This window comes from Corvus moneduloides, chromosome 15 (genome assembly GCF_009650955.1).
Source record: "Corvus moneduloides isolate bCorMon1 chromosome 15, bCorMon1.pri, whole genome shotgun sequence".
In the NCBI taxonomy this organism is placed as follows: domain Eukaryota; kingdom Metazoa; phylum Chordata; class Aves; order Passeriformes; family Corvidae; genus Corvus; species Corvus moneduloides.
Genome location: NC_045490.1, coordinates 6,886,376 through 6,908,336, shown reverse-complemented (window position 1 = coordinate 6,908,336; position 21,961 = coordinate 6,886,376). Strand labels below are relative to the sequence as shown.

Genomic DNA, 21,961 nt, shown 5'->3' with positions numbered 1-21,961 from the left:
ACACTGCTGAATCTCTTCTGCATTTACCCTGGCATTGCACTTCCCCCAGAGACTGCTGCCATGTGCCACATGGTGACTTGTCAGGTGTCCCATCATCACAACTGAAATTACATTCCATTATATCCATGCACAGGATCTACTTCAGAGCTTTAAAACCTTGCTTTTAATAAGTTTTTCACAAGAATGAGCGGTTTTGAGAACTGGTACTGAGGAACAGAGTTGCAGGGTGAGTGGGTAGGCCAGTGCATCACCCATGCTCTGAGCTCTTCCCCTCTGAGAACAGTCCTTAGAGCCCTGGAAGAGACTCATTTTGTTAAACATTTTATTTTTTATAATGCTGACAGATAAGAGTTACGTTAGCTTCTCATTTAGTAAGGAGGAATGAATCACTTGGTGTTAGCATAAAACCAGGTTTAAAAGGATCAGAAATGGCCCACAGTGTAATTGCTCAGAGTGTGACAAAGGCCACCTGTGGTGCAGCTGTAGTTTGCCTGAGCCCTGTCAGTTGCAGTTTGCCTGTACCTGGAATGGAGATCTTTTACCCACCGAGTCAGGTGAAGCTAAGAAGGTTCTTTAGCTACTTCTGGTAGGTACACAGGACTGGATGGCCAGGGCAGTAGTAAACCTGAGCAAGAGCTAGCTGAGAAAAGTTGAAGGGCATTAGGCCCTAGCTTATGAAAAAAATCACCTCAGTTGTACTAATAAAAGTACATTTGGGAAATTTAGTACAAGTCTGTAATAGTGACAAAGGCAGTGATTGCTACATGTTCAGTAACTCAGAAGTTCTGTAGGATATGTGTAATACTGATCATTTCCAGACCTCTTTAAGCTGCCATTCTTTCCTGGATTGGGGTTGTGTTCAGTGTTCTCATGGCAGAGCACTGGTTTCTGCTGTATTTTACCTGAGAAAGTACTGTCCCTCTGTCCCATTACTGGGCCACAAGTTCACATAACCCTGGGGTTGGCTCTGTGGCTCACTTCATCCAAACACTCCCTGCAGGTGCATCAGCTGCAGAGAAGTGGGTTGCACGAGGAAGTGTAGGGGTTAATGCATATTTAATGCTATGTAGAAGCTTTACCTATATCTAAACACACTGCAATGTCCAGGGTCAGACTGACAAAGGGAAGAGAGCAGGACCACCACGAAAGAGTGTGTGGAGTAGTTCCAGTGCCAAGACCTATTTCAAGATGTGCTTATAAAACACAAGGGTTCAGTAATGTAATGTAATGTGAGTGACACTTGGAACTGTCTTACTTGGCTGTGATTAGTATTTTTTAAAAAACTCAAAACCCAAACTCCCACAGCCTTCTCTGGGGCATGGGGAGGCAGGTGCTGGGGATCTCTGTGTACCTTGTAGAGATGGAGCCTGTTACTATCCTGACAGCTCTATGCTATGTGTGAGATAAGACTTCAGGGACCCCACGGTGACTCCTTTGCTCTCCTTCTGGTGAGAGAGTTGGCAACACCCACACTTCAGAAAGCACAGAGAAGGCCAAAGCGGAAGGTGTCTGTGTCCTAGGGTGAGCTCTGTGGAGCCAGGACAAGGATCAACCCCAGGGTGAAGGTCCCATCTAACAGAACTGGTAGTTGTTGCCCTTGAGGAGGGGCTGCCCACTCTCCTCTTGCTCGCAGGACTCCTCACAGCAGCCGGAGGTGTCGCAGCCACTGTCTTCCTCAGCACTGGAAGGGAGGTTGGTGTAGTCCTTGAAGGAAAAGGAAGAAACACAACACCCTGAGTGTGTTTTGGTCCCTTTGATGGTGTATGACCCCTGTTGCCGTGCAGGTGACCAGCTGGGGATGTGTTCACTCCACATTACCACCCTTTGCTGTGCCCACAGGGTGTGACTAACAGGCAGGGCAGGCTCATGCCTATGCTTTGGTGGACAGCTAGTCCTGAGGGGATGCACAGCAAGTCCAGGGCCATGGGGCAGGGTGCTGTGCTGGTAGTATATCGCTGCCTGTCACTGCTTTGTCCAGCCCTCTCTGGTCATGGTGGGGAGTCAGCCCTTCAGCTGGATGCCTCTCTGCACTTTGCACCAACACTACACTGCTCCCATCAGCTAATGGTAAGGGATATGACACAAAACTTGTTCAGAAGCTGTGTTCATGTCCTCCCCCTTCTCCTCTCCAGAGGTCCTCACCCGCTCCTTATGCACCTCCAGCTCTTTCTGGATGAAGCAGCCTATCTGGTCGAAGGTGGGTCTCCGTGTGGGCTCCAGGCTCCAGCACGCCTGCATGATGCTGTACCTGCAGGGCCAGACAGGGACAAGCTGGTTGCATGGTGCTGCTGGAGGGTCTGCAACCCCAGGCTCTTCCCTGCAGCACTCTGTATGTCAGGGACACAGTACTGAGCAGTCCCTTGTCTTCCTCCGTAGAACCCATGCTGAGTGCATGTGCACTGCTCCAGGGAGTGGTGACCACTGGAGTGGATGGAGCAAACTAATCAACAAGGAGCTTGCCACCAAGACTTCAGGCTTACACTCATTACCCTCCTCTAGCCTACTCAGGCTTGTCTTCTCATAATCATAGAGCCAAAAGTAGCTAACGAAATAGAGAAGAAAACCCCACCAAGTTCAGGAATGTAGACATGTAATGTGAGTGCTCTCATCCTCCTGCCCATAAAGAGGAGATAGTGGATAGACTGCCCCAGGGCTTGTTTTCCTACAGGAGCAAGGAGCAGCCTGGTAGGATCCAGCCTTAACCCCAAGGCAGACACTTGGGAACAGCAGGCAGAGCTGTGGACAAGGTCCCTGTGCCGTGTCCCTGCCTGTTGCCATGAGGCAGCTCCAGCCACGCGGTCGCTGCTGTGTGAATCTCAGCACATCCACTCACATTTCCAAGGGAGCGAAGTCAGGCCTGGCCATCTGGTACCCCTGCTTCACCATGCTGTAGAACTTGCTGTTCACCACCATGCCAGGATACGGGCTCTTCCCTGCGACAGGAACAGAAGCAGAGGTGGCTCTCAGACCACAGTGTTCAATACTCCAGCCTTGAGGGTGGGAAGAGGCAGCCTGGAGCATTGCCTGAGCCACTGTTACCCAGGGAGCTGAGTTAGAGAAAATGATGTGGGATTCTTCATCTTAAATGCTCCCTCTGAAAACACAACACAGTGTTTTATAGCCCTGATAAACCTAGATTTTGGTCAGCCTTCCTCCTTTCTTGGGAATTTTTTCTGCAGACACATTAGGCCAGTAGTGAGCCATGGAAAACAAAAGAGGTTTGCAAGCTCGCGTCTTTCTTACCAAGGGAGAAGATCTCCCAGAGCAGGATGCCATAAGACCACACATCACTCTGCACTGTGTAAATGCAGTCAAAGATGCTCTCTGGGGCCATCCATTTCACGGGCAGGCGAGCCTGGAAGAGCAGAGAGTCCTGCAGACTGGGACACACTGGCAGCTTATGCTACACCCTGTCTGTCCTTCATGCTCCAGCCCCCCTACCCTTGTACCTTCTCTTGTGCCCATTTTAATTACTTACATTGCCTTTCACAACATAATTGGAGTCATTCATGATGTCCCGGGCCAGGCCAAAGTCACAGATCTTGGCTACACGTCCATCTGATATGAGCACGTTCCTGGCTGCTAAGTCACGGTGGATGCACTGGGGAGAAGAGAGCACAACTGAGACCCAGCCACTGGCCCCCAGCAGTCCCAAAAAATTCCCTACAGCCCAGGCCTGCCACCAAAACAATGCTTGTAGGGGCAAGGGAAACATGTACTGCTTGAAGAGCCCCTGTCTGAGGCACCAGGTCATGTACAAGCCACGGGCTCTTTTTCAAGCACTTCATTTGTGGTGTTAAGACACTGCGACATTTCATGCCCCCTCCTTTAATCACTCACGGGGCTGTCATCTTCCCCACAGGAGGAGGCTCAGAAGCTTGGGCTGTTGACACTGTGTCCTCATCTCTGAAACAGACACAGTGTGACTGACACCCTGAGCCAGCTCTGGCAGACAGCTCAACGGCCACTTTCAGTTCCTTGTCCCTGGGGCAGCAGGGACGCTGCCAAAGCGAGAAAGCTTCACAACAAGGTTCCTGACCTCGTGTAAAAGCAGGGGAGAAAATGTTGAGACCAGCATGAAGCACAGCCCTGGGTTCCCTCTGTAACACTGCCCTGCCATGACGGCCGTGGAAGACAAAGGCTCTGACAGGAACACCAGACACCAGGGCCCAGCCTGTCTGGACCCAACAGACAGAGCAGAGAGGCCCATTTCCAGCAGCAGCTTGCTTGAGCTTGGCTACCCCATCCAAAGACATCCCAAGCCTTCTGCAGCCAGGATGGGTGGCTCCTGCTTGGCTGGACTGGTGTTTCCCACGTGGTGTGCTGGGGGCAGTGGTTCTCTTGGCACTCACGTTCTTTGATGCGAGGAATGCCATGCCCTGGGCCACCTGGCTGGAGAACTGTAGCAGGTCAGAGAGATTGAGGGGACGGAGATCCTCCCTGGCTTCATCTTCTTCCTCTGAGCTTCTCCCTGAAATTCAAAGCAGAGATTTAGACTTGCTGCAAAGCTGGCGAGTAACACAAACTGTGGTGTGCTGTGATTCCCAGAGCTAAACCAGACAGGATGGCCAAAAGAAAGAAATCATGAAATCCCAGAAATAAGCCTTTGACTCACCCCTGGCTTGCGCAGAATCTGATGCTGCTGAAGATGATGATGATGGCACAGGCCTCATTTCAACATATGTTTCCAAACCCTGGCTTGAGAAGCCACTGTCACTGAGTGAGAAGCACCAGAGAGGGGGGCAGACTGTTAGAACCCTCCAGCAGTACCTTCTGCCCTGCTCCATCTCCACCAAGAGGAGAAACCACATCCCTGCCTGCAGAATGTGACTTAAAGGCTTAAAGGCAAAGGTAATGTGGAAGCTGATTCAGAAAGGGGACCTGGGCCCCCTGTGTTATGGGGCTCCAAGGACTGCTCCCCTTTTTTTAAGTTCTTGGCTGATGGGGAGCAGTCAGCTTCATCCTAGAAAACCCATGTGCCCAATAGTGCAGGAAGCTAAAGTTTTGGTTCTGAATTGTGGAAGGACAGACTGGGCTGAAACCTGGATTTATTGCGGGATATTCAATGACTGCTGTCAAAGTCTTCGAAAAACTTGCAACTATAACCAGCTCTAAACACATACAACCCCAGTGGCTTTTACATCCTGGCATCCTGCCAGTCCCCAGACCTTTGACCTTGATCTCTCCCCAGCACAGTGCTCTGCATGCTTCTCCCAACGAGTACCCAGGCCCAGCATTGCTCAGCCCTGCAGCCACCTGAGCTCTGCTCCTACCTGCGGATGTATTTTTTCTCTAGCTCAATGTTTTTGTAATCAGCAGCACTGTCTAAAGAGGTGTCCAGGGCAGAATCCTGGATAATTATGGATTCAGCCTTCTTCCTCAGGAAATTCAGCAGGTCTCCATAGCGACAGTACTCGGTGATGACAAGGATTGGGCCTGGCAGAGCAGCAGAAAGGGTTCATTAAGGAGCGATGTTACTGTGACCTGTCCTGGGATTGCTTTCCCTGGGAGGGCAGCAGAATCCACACAGCTCACGCTGCGCCTCAGAGGAGGGGCCATGGCAGGGGTCTGGGGGGGCAGCAGGGCTGGGGGATCCTACCTCCACAGGTACATGCCCCCAGCAGGTTAACAATGTTCTCGTGGTGTCCCAAGTGACTCATGATCTTCAGCTCAGACATGAGAGCCTCCTGCTCGTCCGTGTCTGCTGATGCTGCAAGGTGAGAGAAGGATTGTGTGAAGGAGTGAGGGAGGGACAAGGAGGAGATTAAGGGAGAGGACAGAGAAAGATGTTGACAGAGTTATGGAACAAAAGGAGGAGACACACTTCGAGTGAAAACTGCATCCTCTAACTGTGCCTCTGGCCTCCCCTGCCCACAAAAACGACAGTAATGTGATTCCAGCACCTGGTACTTGGCATAGAAACATCTTTAAAACATAGCTGTGGCAGCCTGGGAGCACCAACATGTGTTGAACACACACTACATCCTGCCCAGATGGAGGATTTCAGCCCTTGCAAGTTGCTCTGTGCTTACACTTTAGCATCTTCACAGCCACTTTGAGCACTGAATCTTCTTTGCCCAGCCCAAAAGCTGTGGCTTCTACCACTTTTCCAAAGGCTCCTGCTCCAAGAGTTTTTCCTGCAGAGAGAAGAAAAAAGGGCTTTTAAGATATGTTATAGAAAAAGACTGAGCAGTTGTCCTACATGCAGTCTTGAGGATGGGGATTCCTGCTGGGCTCACACAAGATGACATATCCCTTAGTCAGGAGCTGGCAAACATCTGTGGGAAACTCTACTGTGAGCAAAGATGGTGAGTAAGAGGCCATCTCCAAACTTCGCCTCACCAGCTCTGTGCCTTAGGAATGACTCCACATGCAAGAGGAGGGACATGATCCCTGCAGCCTTCCTTGGAGCAAAGGAGGAGGGAGGGAGCCTACACCCTACCACTTGCCACCCTGTGTGGAAGGGGGCAGCAAGGCCTGGTTTAGGATGCTGCCAGAATGTCTGGGTGTAGTTTTGGATATTGCCCAGAGCTTTGGCTCTGACCCTTGGAGCGTTTCAGCTCTGTGATGAGCTTCATGCCACCAGGCAAGAAGCAGGGAAGGTTTCTTACCAAACTGGAGGTTATTCCTGGGAAACTCCCATTTTTCATTGTACGGCAGCTGAGTGGGATCGATAAAGATGTAGTTATTGCCTTCACAGGCCTCAATGATCTTCCACCGCACCTGGTACTTGGGTTTCTGTAAGGAAGAGACTCCAGTTATTCAGTGTTCCCCAAGTTGGGAGGGTTCTTCAGCCCCAGCATCCACTCAAGCTCACTCTGCAGGCACAGAGGGAAGATACAGACTTCAGCCCATCAAGTATCTTTTCAACCTGGACTGAGTGAGAGAGGCTTTTTCTGGACAGCCTGGTCTCTTTGCAGTTATGAAGTCCCCCCAAGTCATCCCCTATGACTGAGGGAGGCTCTCTTGCCACTAGAAGCAGCCTGTTGCCATCATTTGGGATGGCAGAGCTGGGAGATGCAGCACGTCCCACCAGAGCAGTGGCTGACAGTGCCCAGCTGGTGCTGGAGGGAGGTGTCCCCACTGTGTCTCCTTCCTCGGTCCTCTGGCTGCTGAGCACAGCAGAACAGTGGAGCTGGTCTGCCCCACTTCCCTTACAGGGGTAAAATAAAAAAGGAGAAAGAGAAGTAAGAATTTCTCTTTTCCAAGAATGTCATGGCAGAAGTAACCAGGCAAGGCAGAGAAGCAGTGCAGGAGTCTTTGAGCAGAGAAGGCTGGTACTTGTCTGAGATAGGTAACCATGTTGTTTATAGCCATGTCCTGCTTCTCTGGGGCTTGCACGCCCTTCCAAAAAGCTATTTGCTTCACATTTGTGCTTACACATTGATCTATCTTTCTGTGTCTCTCGACCACTGTCCAAAGGCAGCTCTGCCTGCTAAGCTGTAGGTGCTTGTCTGAGAGAGGGCTCTGATGGATCTTCTGACAACCAGCACCAGAACTTTGCTGCAAAATTTTCAGCCTTGATAGGCTGTCAAAGGAAGGGTGCCAAAAGGGAGAGATGAAAACCAGATTTTCACCCACTGATGAAGCAGAGGTGGCTACTGATTGGTTCAGTTTGTGGAAAAAACAGAGAAGGATTCCAAATGCTGGAAATGAGCCTTGCAGAGAAAATGGGGCAAGTTCTTATATAAAAATAGTGACCAAGTCTTCCTGGAAACAAACTTCTTCTAACATCATCCTGTTTCCCCATAAAACCAGTTTATTATAAAGCAGCGAGGAGAACAAAAAGTAGATGCAAACTGCAAACCACTTTTTTTTCTCCCTTAATTCAGTCCATAGATTCATGGGACCAGAGCAAAACCAGCTGCAATTGACAGCGCAGAGTGAGCACCTTTGTCTGACACCAAACAATAACCACACTGACCTCTGGGCTACCAGACTGAAGGACCAGGGCAGGAGAGATATTAATACACTGGGTTGGGTGCATGAGCTTTGCCCTGCAGCAGGAAACTCCAGGGGGAAGCTGAGAGGCAGGGGAGGTGAAGGAGGCAGCTTGCCTGGTACCTCCAAGCTGAATGGTCCCTGCCCTGGCTGACAGCAGAGGCTGTGTGGCCTCTGAGACCAGGCAGCCCTTGCAGCCCTTGCCCTGCAACAGGGAGTCTGACCTGGTTGTACTTGTAGAGCAGGAGGAGGAGTAGGAGGAGCAGCAGCACCAATGCACCTATGCAGGTGGACAGAACAGGGCTGAAGAGCTTGTTTGGAAGGGCCATGACACTCCCTGGAAGAGGGAAAAAAAAAACCCAGAGAATCAGTAAACATCCTTATTTCAATCCCAGCTCTGGGAGCATTTTGCCCAGCTATTCACTTCAGCTTCCCCTGTATGCAACACTGCCCTCAGGATACCCTTTTGGGAGCTGCTGCGAGCTGAGGGAAGTTCTTGATGCCAAACTCAAGGCTGCAATGGTTCCCCTCATGCACCCCAATTTCGACACAACCAGCACCAGGTGCAGCTCAGACAAACTGGTGACCAAGATCTGTGCAGCAAGAACAGGCCCACCAAAAGATGCAGCCCCTGTACTTTGGTGGGCTGAGAAACTGCTGGATGCACCGTGCCCTGGAGCTGAGCCCTGCAGTTATGAGATGTTCGTGGTGTGGCTCAGCCTTTGGCCCCAGGCTATAACCCAGCCAGAAATTCCCACATGGCTCCTAGGACTGGTGAATGCCAAAGCCTCACACCTGTGAGGATAAAGGGCTTGTGGAATCTGTACCAGCTCTCTTGCAAGACAGTGGGGATATACATATAGAACGCAACCCCAAAGTCCCCAAATTCTCCCCCACTCTGCCAACTCTGTCGGTTTTTATCTTACTGGTGATGGTGAGTGAGTGAAACATGTCAGAGGTGTTCCCTTCCCCGTTAATGGCCATGCAGCAGAAGGTGAAATTGTCACCCAGCTCCTGGAAGAGGATGGTGCTCTCCACCTCCATCTCTTGGAAGGGCAACATATTCACCACCTGGGGTCTGGAGTCATTCCGTATCAGTCTGTAGTCCTCACTGTACCTGCAGGGATGGCAAGAGGAGGCAATGAGTGCTCCTCTGCAGCACAGCAGCTCACAGCTGAGTGGGTGCCTGTGTCACACTACAGAGGAGACACAGGGAATTAGGGTTGCAGCTCTGTGAGGTGTGTTACTCTCTGCCCAGTTAAAGATGTCTCCCTGAACACCACGGCCCTGCACAGACAGAGCCCTGACTGCCTTTATGTGGCTCAGCAGTGTTCTGCCATCAGTCCCTTCAGTGGGGCTGGTCCTGAGACACAACAGCCCTGTCCAGGCAGCTGCAGTTGCTTCCCATGACTGTAGCTCAGTTAACCTGTGCTCTGCAGAGCCTCAGACCTGTGGAGGTCCCAGAAAGATGACTGGGCCAGCCAGGATATACCTCTACAGCAACATACACCAGGGCATTTCTCCAAGGGATCCACGTGTTCCTCAGAAAAGCATGGGGAGAACATGAATCACAGGTGGATGATCTCTTCAACCTCAGGACTTTAGGAATAGAAAGTGGTCCCTCTTCGCAGGCAGTCCCCAGGAACCTCTTTTTCAGCAGAACAACATCCCTGTTGCTGTTACTGGACAGGCTCTGCTGTATGGCCTGCCCGGGAGCCCACGCTCAGCGAATGCCAGCACAGCAAGGGCAGGGGCACAGCTCGGAGGTGCTCAGTCAGTTCTCACCTCTCGGGCAGTTCTCACCTCTCCGAGTGAACGGGGCACTGGTACCACTCGATGCGTGGGGCAGGGTACCCGATGGCCATGCACTGAAGGATGCTGGAGTCATTGGCTGGCACTTTGATTTTGCAGACCCTTGGAGAAGCTGTTGGGGAAGTCACATAAAAAGTGAATGCTGTGACCAGAGGAGGAGCACATCCCCCATGCTCTGGTTTACTTTCCATGTGTGCAACAATAAACCAGAAGGAGCCCCTGTGCTAAACACAGGCAGGTTTAGGCTGGGTCTGTGTGTCCTGTGGGTGCTGAGCTGGAAACAGCCTGGTACCCCAACCAACTTTTTTTTCTAGCTGGGAAGCAGCCCCAGGGGCAAGCAGGGTGAAAGAATGGGCAAGCACTTACATTTCAGAGAGATACTGAATGTAACCGATTCATTGGTCACATTGTTGAGGGCATGAAACGTGTAGAACCCTCCCTCTCCTTCCTTCAGGCGGTTCAGGAAGAGTGTGCTGTTGTACCTGCTCACAGAGAGAAACACTGTGAAGAACACACAGGCCTTGCTCAGTGAGATTCTGCTGCTTCCTGTGCTCTGGAGCAGTGAACAGTTCCAGCACTAATCCCAGCCCCTCAGGGAGCCTGCTAGTTGCTTCTTCAGGGGAAGCAGGGAGGGACCAATCTTCCTTAGAGGAAACACCTTTTGCCACCAAGTGCACTTCAGCACTTCTGAAAGGCTACAGGTGGGTGAATGCTCAGAAATAATTTAACATGTAAATCATTACCTTTCAAGGATAAGGGGATGCTGGTTCTTCTGCCTTTGGCAGAATGAGTTACTCCATGAAGATGTGCTCCCTAGTAGCCCCTCCCCTCTGCCCCCTGCCCATTTCTCAACCCCCAGTGCAAGAAGTTCACCCTAAAGCCATAATTTTTGCCAAGTGGCACAGTTCCTCTTGTAGATTGTTTTTTGTTTCTAAGAAAATGAAAGGGGAATTGCCAAACACCCCAACAAATGGAATGTTTTTCTTTCAGTCTCCTCTTGGTCTCAGCTGGCTGTAGGCTTTGGAAGAGCACACCTGTGCCCTCTGTTAGGTTATATTCACATAACAATGTTTGTGACTTCTCTTGGCGTGGCGCTCTCAGTGCCTCTCAGTGCACACTCTCTCAACCTCAGAGCAGTGAGGGAATTAAGTTTTTTGTACTGTTCGTCCACTCCTGAAATTTCTTCTGGCAAGGAGAGTGCAGACTTGAACAACCAGATCACAAATGTGATACTAACTTCCACAAGGCTGTCTAAAGAGAAGGCTGCCAAGTTAGAGAAGGGTGGTGTCCCCCTTGATCTGATTATACTGTGGTTTGCTAACAATACTGGAAAGAGAAGATAGAAATGCAGAACAGTTTCCCTCTTTAAAACCAGAGAGTTTTCTGTAGAATGGGGCCTGCCTGTCTCAAGGAAAGCTCTCTTGGAAACATGTCATAGCCAGTATAGAAGACAAAGAGCACGTACCAGTTGTTTCCAGAGATCATTTGGCCCTTGAATATGGTGGATTTAGAGTTCTTCAAGGGATTCGTGTGCTCCCAGACCCACTGGAGAAGTTTTGGGTAAGCCTTAATGTGGACCTGCAGCTTCAGACTCTCGCCCAGAGCAACCTCCTGGCTGGTGGCTTGCCCTGGGATCAGGTGCACGTAACCTCTCTCTGCAGGATGGAGGAGAGCACGACCGTCAGCAGGCGTGTCCAGAGACCTGGAATAAGCTTATGCCATCTCCATAAAGGGATCATTATTGGAAAGAGCAGCCCCATCTGGGAGACTGCAGGAGGGAATGAAATATTACACAGATATGTTGCCAAAGGAATACTTTTAAATGACTTCTTTGTCATGGCACCTTGGACTACACTGCCTGAGGAGGGCTAGAAAATCTTAGTGAAGTCTCACAGGGAAAGAGGTTTTACATGCTGTATCCTAAGAAGTGATGAGGCTAAAACAGTATCTCTTAATTGTTTATAAAAGACAGTTATGCTTTAGCTAAAATCCTGGCTTCTCAGCTGGAAACAACTCAGACTGAGCCTTCTTTCTGAGCTGTGGTATGCAGCAGCTTTGTATCATCAGCAAACTCCAGCCTGTGAGCTGTGAGGATGAATTTTCCATCTTGAGATACAAACAAGTGTGTAATAGACCTGAAGCCCCTTATGTGAATCTGTGACTGGAAGAGATGAAGATCCATACTTTGCTCATGTGGCTTGCCCTTCCTTCTAAAACATGTCCTCTGGGCCCTCAAGATATGAAGGGAAAACCAGTTCCTTTTCTAGCAGCTCCATAGTTCTCATGTGAGCCCTCAGGCACAAGTGAGAATTGTGTTTTCAACAACAAATCTAGGAAGAGAATGGAGGCAGAAGCAGCAAATACTCAAGGCTACACATGATTCAGCCTTCCTGGTCTTTTGGGGAAGCACTCACCTACTACCTGAAGCATTGTTGAGGCATTCCTGAATCCTACTGTATTGTTGGCTATACAGATGTATTTCCCACTGTCTTCCACGGTCACGGCTTCAACGAACAGGGTGTCATTGATGATGTAGTTATCATTTTCGAAGTCAATCTTTCTAGTTCTCGTGACCTGTCAGGCAGAGAGGGAACAGCACACATTGAAAGGGCAGAGCAAACACACCTCTCCTGCTCTGGGCTAGAGAGCTCATCACTGAGAACAACCTGTGAGGAGACCCAGAGTCATACTAAACCCGAGTATCCAGGGCAGATATTCCACAGCAGTGAGGTTATAGCTATTGTCAGCCTTCTGACTGCAACTTGACCTTACACTGTGTGATCCAAACATACCTTGTGTGTTGTTTCAATTCCTTAATAAAGGCACCAGTTATAATAAGGACTTCTAGCAAACCTCATCTAACCATCTGGCAGTTAGAAGTCAGCATCACAAAGATTTTGAGATGTATTCCTTTTCTTCACACATATCTTTTCTCTGGAGAGCTCTGTCCTGAAAATGTTTGCTGCTTTATAAGCCCTGGCAGGGATGGGTGGCGAAATGCTGCTTTAATAGGTACTGTGGCTCTTGTCCAATAAACTGAGGTGAAACAATATAGTCTCCTCTCTCACAGCACGATTCTGACAATAGGCAGGTGTTTCTTAATCCTGTGTCATCCCAAAGAAAGGATATTCAAATTTCTACAGCTTGAATAGCTCATTGGTTGGGTAGTTCAAGGCTTTGCTGTGGGTCTGGGCAGTTCTTACCACCCTATGTCCCCCAGTTTCCTGGAAAGCTCCACACCCCAACTTACTTCTTTTGCTGCTGTCACCCATCTGATGTCATACTTGTGGGAAGGAGCAATCACTCTGCAGGTGACTTTGAAAGGTTCGCCCACAATTCGCACGTGGTCTGCAGGGTCCATCATCACTGACACAGGTTTCTTCAGTACTGCACAAAGGCAAGCAAGGAAAGATCCAGTGTCAGCTTGTCCAGTGATTCCATGTGCTTTGGAGACTCCCCAGGAGCTGGCTACCTTCGGAGGTGAGGCAGAGGCACAGGTTGCCCAGAGAAGTTGTGGATGCCCCATCCTGAAGTGTTCAAGGCCAGGTTAGGTGGGGCCTGAGCAACCTGATCTAGCAGGTGGCATCCCTGCCCATGGCAGTGAGTTTGGAACGAGATGAATTTCAAGGTCTCTTCCCACCCAAACTATTCTGTGACTCTATTCTATGATTCTACCTTCTCCTTTCCATCCTCTTTAGCCTCTTTCCTCCCGGCCTTCCCCTTCCCTAGTGATCTCCACTCCCTTTTGAGCATGTGTCTGTGGGAAGCAGTACAGGAGGGGAGAACACAGCAGTCAGGACTGTGGGTTGAAAGGGAAGGAGAAGCTTCTGCCCATGATTACAGATGGAGCATCGGGGCCCGAGGACTTGCAGAACATTGGAGAGATTGGTGGACGTTTTTCTCTGGTCTGTGACAGTGTCTGCAAAGATTTGAAGACTGCTGAACCCATAGAAACCCATCTGAAGGAAGCAATTAGCCAGAGGCTGACGGAATTTGGCCTCCATTAAATAACCTTTAGAAACTGCAGAACCTTCAGAAGGTCTTTCCTGCCGCTGGCAAGGAGCTTTTCCTGTGGCCAGCTTAGCTATTTGTGGCCCTTAGGATAGCAACAACCTCAGTTCTTTACCTTCTTCCATAATCAGTCTTATTCTTGATGAATTCTTTATTTTTCCATTTATCTGTGCTTGGCATCGGTAATAACCTTTATGCTTGCTTTGCACATTGTACAGTCTTACTCCTTTCTCAGCACTGAAGGAGTAGTTGGTCCCAGGTGGGAGAGGAGAGGCATCATCCATTGTCAGAGTCACGTTGGATCCGTACTCGGGGGCCGTGATGAGACAGGGAAGATCAACATTCCCACCTTCAGTCCCCCCGACCCGGAAATTCGGGGTGTACCACACGTTGTTGGGATCTGAGGAGGAGACAGGATAGGCTTGTGAATGGGGTCAGAAAAGGCACTGGAGCTGAGAAACACATTCCAGCAAAGGCAAGTCTCCGGCATTGCTGCCCAGTGGGAGTTCGATGCTGGGGCAGCCCTGCTCAGCGCCTGCCTGACTCAGCCTCCAAACACTCACATGACAAACCCAGCTCCAGTTAAGACATTTGAGGGGATCACAGCAACCAGCTCACAAATGTCCAGGGATAAGAGAGGCTGAGAAGTATGCACATGTCTAATTAAACTTTTCACCATGGTGCTCGTTTCACTTATGAGGCCTCCAGCTTCCCTGCTCAGGGCAGCACCTCTGGTACAAAGGAAGGGGTGAAGTCAAGTGGTAGAGCTACCACAGCATAGCTTCTTCTGGGATAAAAGAATATTTGGGGTTCAGGTCATGTTGTGAGGACGTAATTCATGTGTCTCTCTCCCTTATCTGATGTACTGCTGATACGGTTCTCTGATTTGCAAATCTCACTGCTCACTACAACACTGAACAGACTTACACCCCTGGTTTTTCAGGAAGGGAAGCCACAGTGGGAGGAGGGAGAGATCCTGGAGACATCCACATATACACGAGATGCAGCTCTGTACTTTAGCCCAGTGCTTTAGTCATGGGCCCCATTTTATGTGGACTCACGTGGTTGTGGGTGAGGCACTGCCCCACCAGGAGCCTGCACTGCTCCCCAAGCACACACACAAGCACAGCACAGCAGAAAGGACCTGTGCAGTGGCCGTGCTCCCTGGAAGGAGGCTGCTCTGCCAGTGGATGTGGGAAGGGAGAAGCAGGGTTACCTCGCACAAACAGGTGGATGGCTGCAGTGCCCTTGTCACTGCTGTTGACATAACCACAGCTATAGGTGCCTGTATTCCTGTAAGTGGCCTTGGGGATACTGAGCGTGCTGATGGTGTGGTTGCTGAATGTATTCTTTTTGCTATTCCATGCAACTTCAGACTCTCCTGAGCAGTGCAAGAGGACTGGATCACCCGTGTTGACAACCAGAGCAGGGAGGTCAGGGCTGATCACTGGAGATGCTGAGCCTGCAAGGGAAAGAGAGAGTGAGAGTGCAAAAATGATCCCTAAAGATTCTCTGCTGGAGTTCACACTGCTGAGAATGGAGTAGCTCAGCATCAGGAAAAGGCTGAGCTTGGGATTCAGACTGGCGTTTTGGCTCACACCACTCCACCCATTCTCTGTCCCACCAGACCCCTACGGCCTTATACTCCAAGGAAAGAATTTCAGGGAAGAAACACCACCCTCCACACTTCCCTCTTCCCTGCCATTTGAACATCTAGAGCAGTGGGACAGGAAAAACAATCATCTGGAGCTGACTGGGGCAAATGCCAGCTTGGAAATTGTTCCTGCTGATTTTTGCCTCTTCCTACAATAGTTTTCCTTTTGCGGCAGAGCGGGACCTGCTCTATGAACTGGGTTAGCCCACGGCACCATTTGGTGGAGTTTAAGCCAAGTTTGGTGGATGGGGCTCTCTGTTGCATTGGTGCTGTGATGAGCTAGAACAGACTTGGGAAGCTCCTGGAGAGCAGGAGGTCAGTGCATATCCATTGGGAAGACTGGCTTTTTGTTGCCAAGCACTGGATACTGAAGGACACCTCCTCATGTGTATCATGGAGTGACACACTGCATTCTCCTGGAAGACACCAACAAAACATTATGAAGTGAATCAGCATTATTTCCATTTGGGAGAGGAAACTGAGGCATGGAACAGCTGAACAGCTGATGAAAGCCCATAGCTGCAGCTGTTCATACAACACACCTGTCCTGCAGACACAGGTATCACAACCAGCAGGAATTCTGGTGCATCTCTACTTTGAAGATGCCTTCTCTGCTGGCTGAATAAAGGGGAACCAGGGTCCTACTCCAGCCTTGGTGTCAGAGGGAAATATTTTTTCCCCATTTTGTCCTGTCAGCAAGTTCTTTGAGTCACCACCTATATTTAGGGTGGGGGGAAGTGCACAATGAATCAGTGCTGTGGGGTTGGGGAAGAAGTGGTACAGCCACCCCACGTCAGGCCCTCAGGGAGGACAGGAAACACATTGCAAAGGGCTATCTGTGCTTGAGGGGCTCTGCACCCCCCTCCAGCCCCTATCCAGGGCTATTCTCCCACTTCTGCTTTCCTTCCCAGTCTCTAACCCGTCCTCACATCTTAAAGGGACACACATCCTCATTCAAATAATACTGAGCATAAGGGACCTGGGCAATTTATCAATTCACTGCTCTGCAGGCGGTGATCCTCCTGCCATGGACACTGTCCCTGTAGCAGCCAGCAGAAGCACACCCTCACCGTCATCCACCCCTGATCACAGCTCTTTTGGGGAGGAAGGCGATGCCCAAGGTACAGCTGTGTGTCCTGTGCTACCAGCTGTGCTCAGGGCTGTGCCACCCAGAGCACACATCAGAGCCCAAAGAGCAGCCTTTAAGCCATCTTGGGCTGGTGACTCCCTCCTTGCAACAAAGGGTGGAGAATATGAGACTCAAGACCCTGGAGGGCATTCTGGTTGTAACAATGACACAGTTGTCATGGGGGAGCTCAGACAAGGCCTAGATCAAACTCACTGGCCCTGTGGGGAGAGGCGGAGGACAAGGATCTTCAGAGCATGGAATATTTGACATTTTATCTCCCTGGTTTTTTGTTGCTGTTGTGTTGCTTTGTTTGTTGTTGTTGTTGTGTTGTTGTTTGTTTGGGGTTTTTGGGGGAGGAGGGGGTTGATGCTTTTATCTTACTATGGAAAGAGGAGAAGCCTCATTTACTTCCAGAATGGAGAAAAATATACCACAGAACAATTTAAAAAGCTGAGTTTTCCACATATCTGAGGCAAAAAATTCCTCCCTTTTTGCTAAGCTGTGCTTTCTAGTGGGGCTTGTTATTTCTGTTGCTTTAACTCTTTGTCACTGGATCCTTTTCCCTCACCTACTCTCTGCTTTGCCTGTCAATCCACATCCAGGGCTTTGGCACCATTTCATGGGGAGCCAAACTCTTTGATTCAGAGTTGTATTCAAACTTGTTTGGGGAAGGACCATGTTGTAACTTGTCCTTGGCTGCAGCAGGAGAACAAGGAAAGTAAATAAAACAAACAAGAGTCATCTTATCTTTGTTGTCACCAGCTTACAGTTATGACTGAGATGCTATGGCAGAAAAGGCGCTGGGTAGGTGCTCTCCAGAAGGGTGATGAAAAAGCCCTCAGGCTGTCACTAGAGACTCCCACCAGCAATGCAACCACCACACGAGTGGAGTGAGGACAGACAAGGCAGAGACACTAAATGCGGGACAAGGCAAGGTGGAGGTCACCCAAGCACCCACTCCTTCATGTGTGCTGGGGGAAGAGTCAGAGCAGTGGGTCCTTCTCCAGAATGGGGAAGCAGGGCTGCAGGGGGACGCTCTCTCCCTGCTGACCACTGTGCAATCTTGCACGAAGGCCAAGGATGTCTCCCTTCTGCTCTCCAGCAGCTTCCGCAGCACTGCCAGTAACTGCTGGCCAGAGGTTTTACCACGCTTGGGTTGTGTAACCATGACCTCTCCTTACAGCTGCAGACTCTGTCCCTGCTTCTCCTATGCCAGCCAAAACATTGCTTTCCTCTGCTGAGCGTTTGGTGAGGAAGGAGAAGTGAAGGCTGGTATGGCAGAAGTGCCCAGGATCCTTACCACAGAAGCCAGCCCCCAGGATCTTGAGTTAATCCTGGGGAAAAACTAGGCTGAGGTCTGGCCCTGAGAAGGACCCATACCAGACCTGAGCTCCCTTTGTCCCACCCTCAATGATAGCAAGGAAAAGTTTGATTTCTGAGGACCCCTTCCCTGGAGTCACCTACAATATCTGCGGACCAGGGATAGAGAAAAATGTGCTCATCACAGCTCTGCTTGGGGTTTCTACTTCAGAGGTTTAGCTTACCCACAGTAAGAAAACAAAACCCCTAGGAATACATCTCAAGATGGCCAAGAATACAGATACAAGATGATTTGGTTTAAAACATTTCCTCTGCTTGATCTGAGCCCCTTATCCTCCCTCAGCAAGAGCCCAAGTCACAACAATCACATTACATCAGCCCTGGGTGCTCACGGAAGATGCACTTGCAATCCAAGAGGTAGGAGAAGGAAGTCAGGCTCTGACTCCAGCTGGAGGTTGGTTACTTTGTAGAGCCCTGGCATGATGCAGCTTTGTGCTGCAAATGGCCAGCAGTGCTGGTACTCACACAAATGTGTGTCCTACAGCCTGACATGGCAGACAGTGCCTCATGAAGATGTCACAGCTGCAGACCTGCATTGGCCAGTGGCTCAAGGAACCTTTGGAGAGATCCTGACAGCTATTGTTACAATCTCTCATGGATCTGTATTAGACTTGCCTAGTCCCTATTATCTTTAAAAACCAGAAGGAATTAAATACCCTGCAGCCTTCACAACCCATTCCCAGCACAGCAGAACTAGAAAATTCTGCTCAACATGTTTCAAATGTCACTTGAAGTGAAACAATAAGTGAGAGGGATGCAAATTTCCTGGGCTGAAAACACGAGCACTGCAGTGGCTCAAGAAGGATTTGCTGCCCACCTGTCCCATGCTGAATGCTTTCCCCACAGGCTGCCCCCTTCCAGGGAGGACTTCACACCACAGTCTCATTGTGCCCCCAAGCATGCTCAAAAGGAAAATTAAGGCAAGTGCCACACAGGACCTGAGAGGTTCCCAGCACTTCAAAATGCCAGATTAGTAATACTGGTTTCCACCTCTTTGGTTGTAAACCTCAAAAACGGCTTAGTGACTCTTTTTTGAGGTTGGTGGGTTATCACCTCCTGGCCATCTCTGCAGCCTCAAAAAGCAGGCGTGTTCAGCTTTCCCTTCTTGGCTGCCTGAGTTCTGTTTCAATCACATCCTGGCTCTACAGCCCTGGTGTGTGTACCAGCACCATCAGAATCCAGCAATCCTCAGATACTCCAGCTGGGCATGAGGTCCTTTGGAAGGTGCCAATGCAGCTGATTTTCTGACTCCTTTACCTACAGACCAAACATCTCCAACTCCTTCCTCATTTGAGCAAAGTGTTATTTAGGAGACAGCTTCCCTCAGGACACAGTTGCCGCTGAACCATTCCTTCATTGTAAACCCTCTCCAGATCCAAAGAATGCGAAGTTTCCCTCTCCCATCTCCCCACAGCCAAGGCTCTGCCTATGCTAAAGTGCACCTCTCCATCCTCCTTGGCCTTACCTTGGCAGGGCTGCAGGCAGCCAAGAGCAAGCCAGGCACCAGAGCCAACACAGACCAGCAGCACACCCTCTTTCCACCACTACCCTCCCTCTCTAATTGCAGCCAGCTCTGGATGACCTGCAGAAAGCTGCTACAGCCAAGTCTGCACTGAGTTCCAGTGCTGGTGTCTCTTCCCTGCAGTGCCACAGAGCAGACACATTCTCCCTACCCATGCCAAGGATCCTTGAACGTGCTCACAGCAGTGTCCAATTCATGCAGCAGCCTCCAGAAACAGGGACCATCCCAGCCCATAGCAGCCTTTTGGGACACATGGCTGTGAGCCCAGCTTTGCCCTCCACCTCCAGGAGCTGCGTGCCTGTTAGTCCAGCTTCAGCACAGCCCCGTCCCGCCAAGGCCATGACCCCTCCTCACCTGAGGAGGAATGGAGCACTCATACCAGGCACCCAGGAAACCCTCGCCACATCCTAAAATTCCCCTAGAGTGATGTGGGGCTTTGGGAGTCAGTATACTTACCATGCCAGAAGCCAGCTGCGGCGAGCAGCAGGAGGAGAGCAGGACCCATGTCCCCAGGGACCGTGGTGTCCCCAGCCTGGAGCTGATGCAGCTGAAGGATCCTCTCGAGCAGTGGGTGCCTCTTCTAGTGGGCACCGTCCCCAGTGCTCCCTTGTCGGGAGCTTCTCCTTTCTGAGCTGACCACAAGTTAACAAATTCCCTATTTTGTTTGTTTTTGAAACGGGGGAAAAAAACAGGCCATGCTTTGTCACGTCACCAGTGACAAACCCCACGGCAGAGGTGGAGCCATGCACACACCCTGCTGCACGGTCCCCCTGCTGGTGGGGGTCCCCCTCAGGTCTCAGAGAGCAGTCCAGCCCCAGACCAGTCCCCAGGGCTGGCAGGGGCCACTGCACCATGCAGGGGTTTGGGATAATCCTGTTCTCTGGCTTCTGCCACTCCAGTCCCCAGGGACATTTACACACTTTTGTCTTGCTTGGGAACACAAAGTGTCCGCACACTTGCTGGCAGTGAACTCCATTTTACTTCAGCAGGACAAGATTTACCTCAGGCCCAGCAGCTCTTGCTGGCTTTGGGACCTGAGGACCCTCACAGAACATGGCAGACTCCCTCACAAGAGGCCCACAAAGGCAATTCAGCCCAGGGCAGGTGGGAAAAGGCCTGTGAAGATGCCATATTATTTTGTGTTAACCAAAAGTGTGATCCCAGGTGCAGAGAGGGGTCCTGTGGCCACACAGGATCACCCCCAAGCCCCACGCTAGCTTCGCTGCCCTCCCTGCCAGGGACACATGTTGGGAGTCCAGCATGCAGACCCCTTCTGGCTCCTGGCTGGGCTGGGGGACACATGGGGACCCTGGCTCTCTTCTGTCCCTGTACCTCCAAGCCTGGGGCTCACAGTGACCCTGTCACCACCAGGCAGCCCCAGGGCTAAAGCACAGACCCTTCCTCCCCTGGAGCCTGTCCCACCCAGCCATCCTGCCTTGCTGGTGGGGAGGCTGCTTGGAGCTGTTCTGTAATTGACAACCTGGCAGGCACCTTGAAGCAGCAATTAGGCAGTTAGCTAATTAGCAGTGTTAGTAATTAATAAATTAGACACTTTGTTAACCCTCCACTGGACAGTGGCTCTTCCAAAACAGGGGTGAGAGAAGGCTTGAAGCAAACCAGTTCTCCCAGGGACACTCAAGCCAGCAGGATTAGTGGGTCCAGTCAGACACAGGGTGGCCCCTGGCTCTCTGCTCTGTCTCACCTCACGCTGCAGCAGAAGTTCAGGGCTGTTCACAGCAGCTCTGGGGTGGGAAGTGACAGCCACCACCTGACAGCACTGGGAAGGAAGCACAGGGGAGGAAGGTGCAGCTGGGGGCTCTGCCAACTGCCCCAGCTGCAGCCCCAACAGCAGGGAGGTGACAGGAACACCATGACAAACCATGGGCAGAAAGAGAAGGGATGTGCTAAAATACCTGCACAGAGGTAGCTGTTGAATTTGCACCTGCAATGCCCTGAAAGCCTCCACAGCCTGGAGGGGAATGGGCTTCTCCAAAGGGGGCAGTTAGAGAGGTACCAGCAAGACAAGGTCCTTGGGGCCAGGAGATGAGAGCAGGCTGACTGCTGGAGATGACTAAGAGTCATGGGAACGTGGAGAGAGCTCTTGGTTTTGGCCAGAAGGATGGCTGGAGAGCAAGAGGGAGTCCAGAGAGAAGGAAAGGCAGCTTTTGGCCAAGGAACGTTTCCCCTCAGCAGTTTTTCCTGGCAGGATGCACGGGAGAAGAACAGGAATTAGAGGCAGCATGGTGCTCTGGCAGGCTCCTGCCCAGAGCTGGGGAGCTGTCAAGCAGCTGGGCCACAGGAGATGTCTGCTTGATTATTCTTTCCTCCTTTTGAGCCAAAGGGGCTTTTTAAAGGATGTTTGTTTCCCTCCTTCTTCTTTTTAAGTCTTTTTTATTTGTTTTGTTTCCAGGAACAAATGCCAGCTCAGAGAGAACTGACTCACCAATGTGAATAAGTATTAAACCAGACAGGTTTAAGAGAGAGAAGGGAAACAATCTCTCAGCCCTCCTTC

At 50.7% G+C, this 21,961-nt stretch overlaps 1 protein-coding gene across 1 annotated transcript; it reads right to left on the bottom strand.

Annotated features, from left to right (window-relative positions):
- Positions 1-140: 140 nt before the first annotated feature.
- On the bottom strand, positions 141-20,100 carry CSF1R (colony stimulating factor 1 receptor). Its single transcript, XM_032124607.1, has 21 exons — positions 19,906-20,100; positions 14,981-15,226; positions 13,880-14,164; positions 13,004-13,140; positions 12,168-12,327; positions 11,219-11,408; positions 10,120-10,235; positions 9,745-9,865; positions 8,868-9,058; positions 8,166-8,278; positions 6,612-6,738; positions 6,033-6,137; positions 5,600-5,710; positions 5,274-5,436; positions 4,616-4,716; positions 4,353-4,471; positions 3,479-3,601; positions 3,244-3,355; positions 2,834-2,933; positions 2,143-2,248; positions 141-1,704 (listed from the first exon to the last, which is right to left on the bottom strand). Exons 1-21 carry the CDS (start codon positions 19,952-19,954, stop codon positions 1,573-1,575), a joined length of 2,907 nt encoding a protein of 968 aa, XP_031980498.1. The 5' UTR covers positions 19,955-20,100; the 3' UTR covers positions 141-1,572.
- Between the last annotated feature and the right edge of the window lie 1,861 nt (positions 20,101-21,961).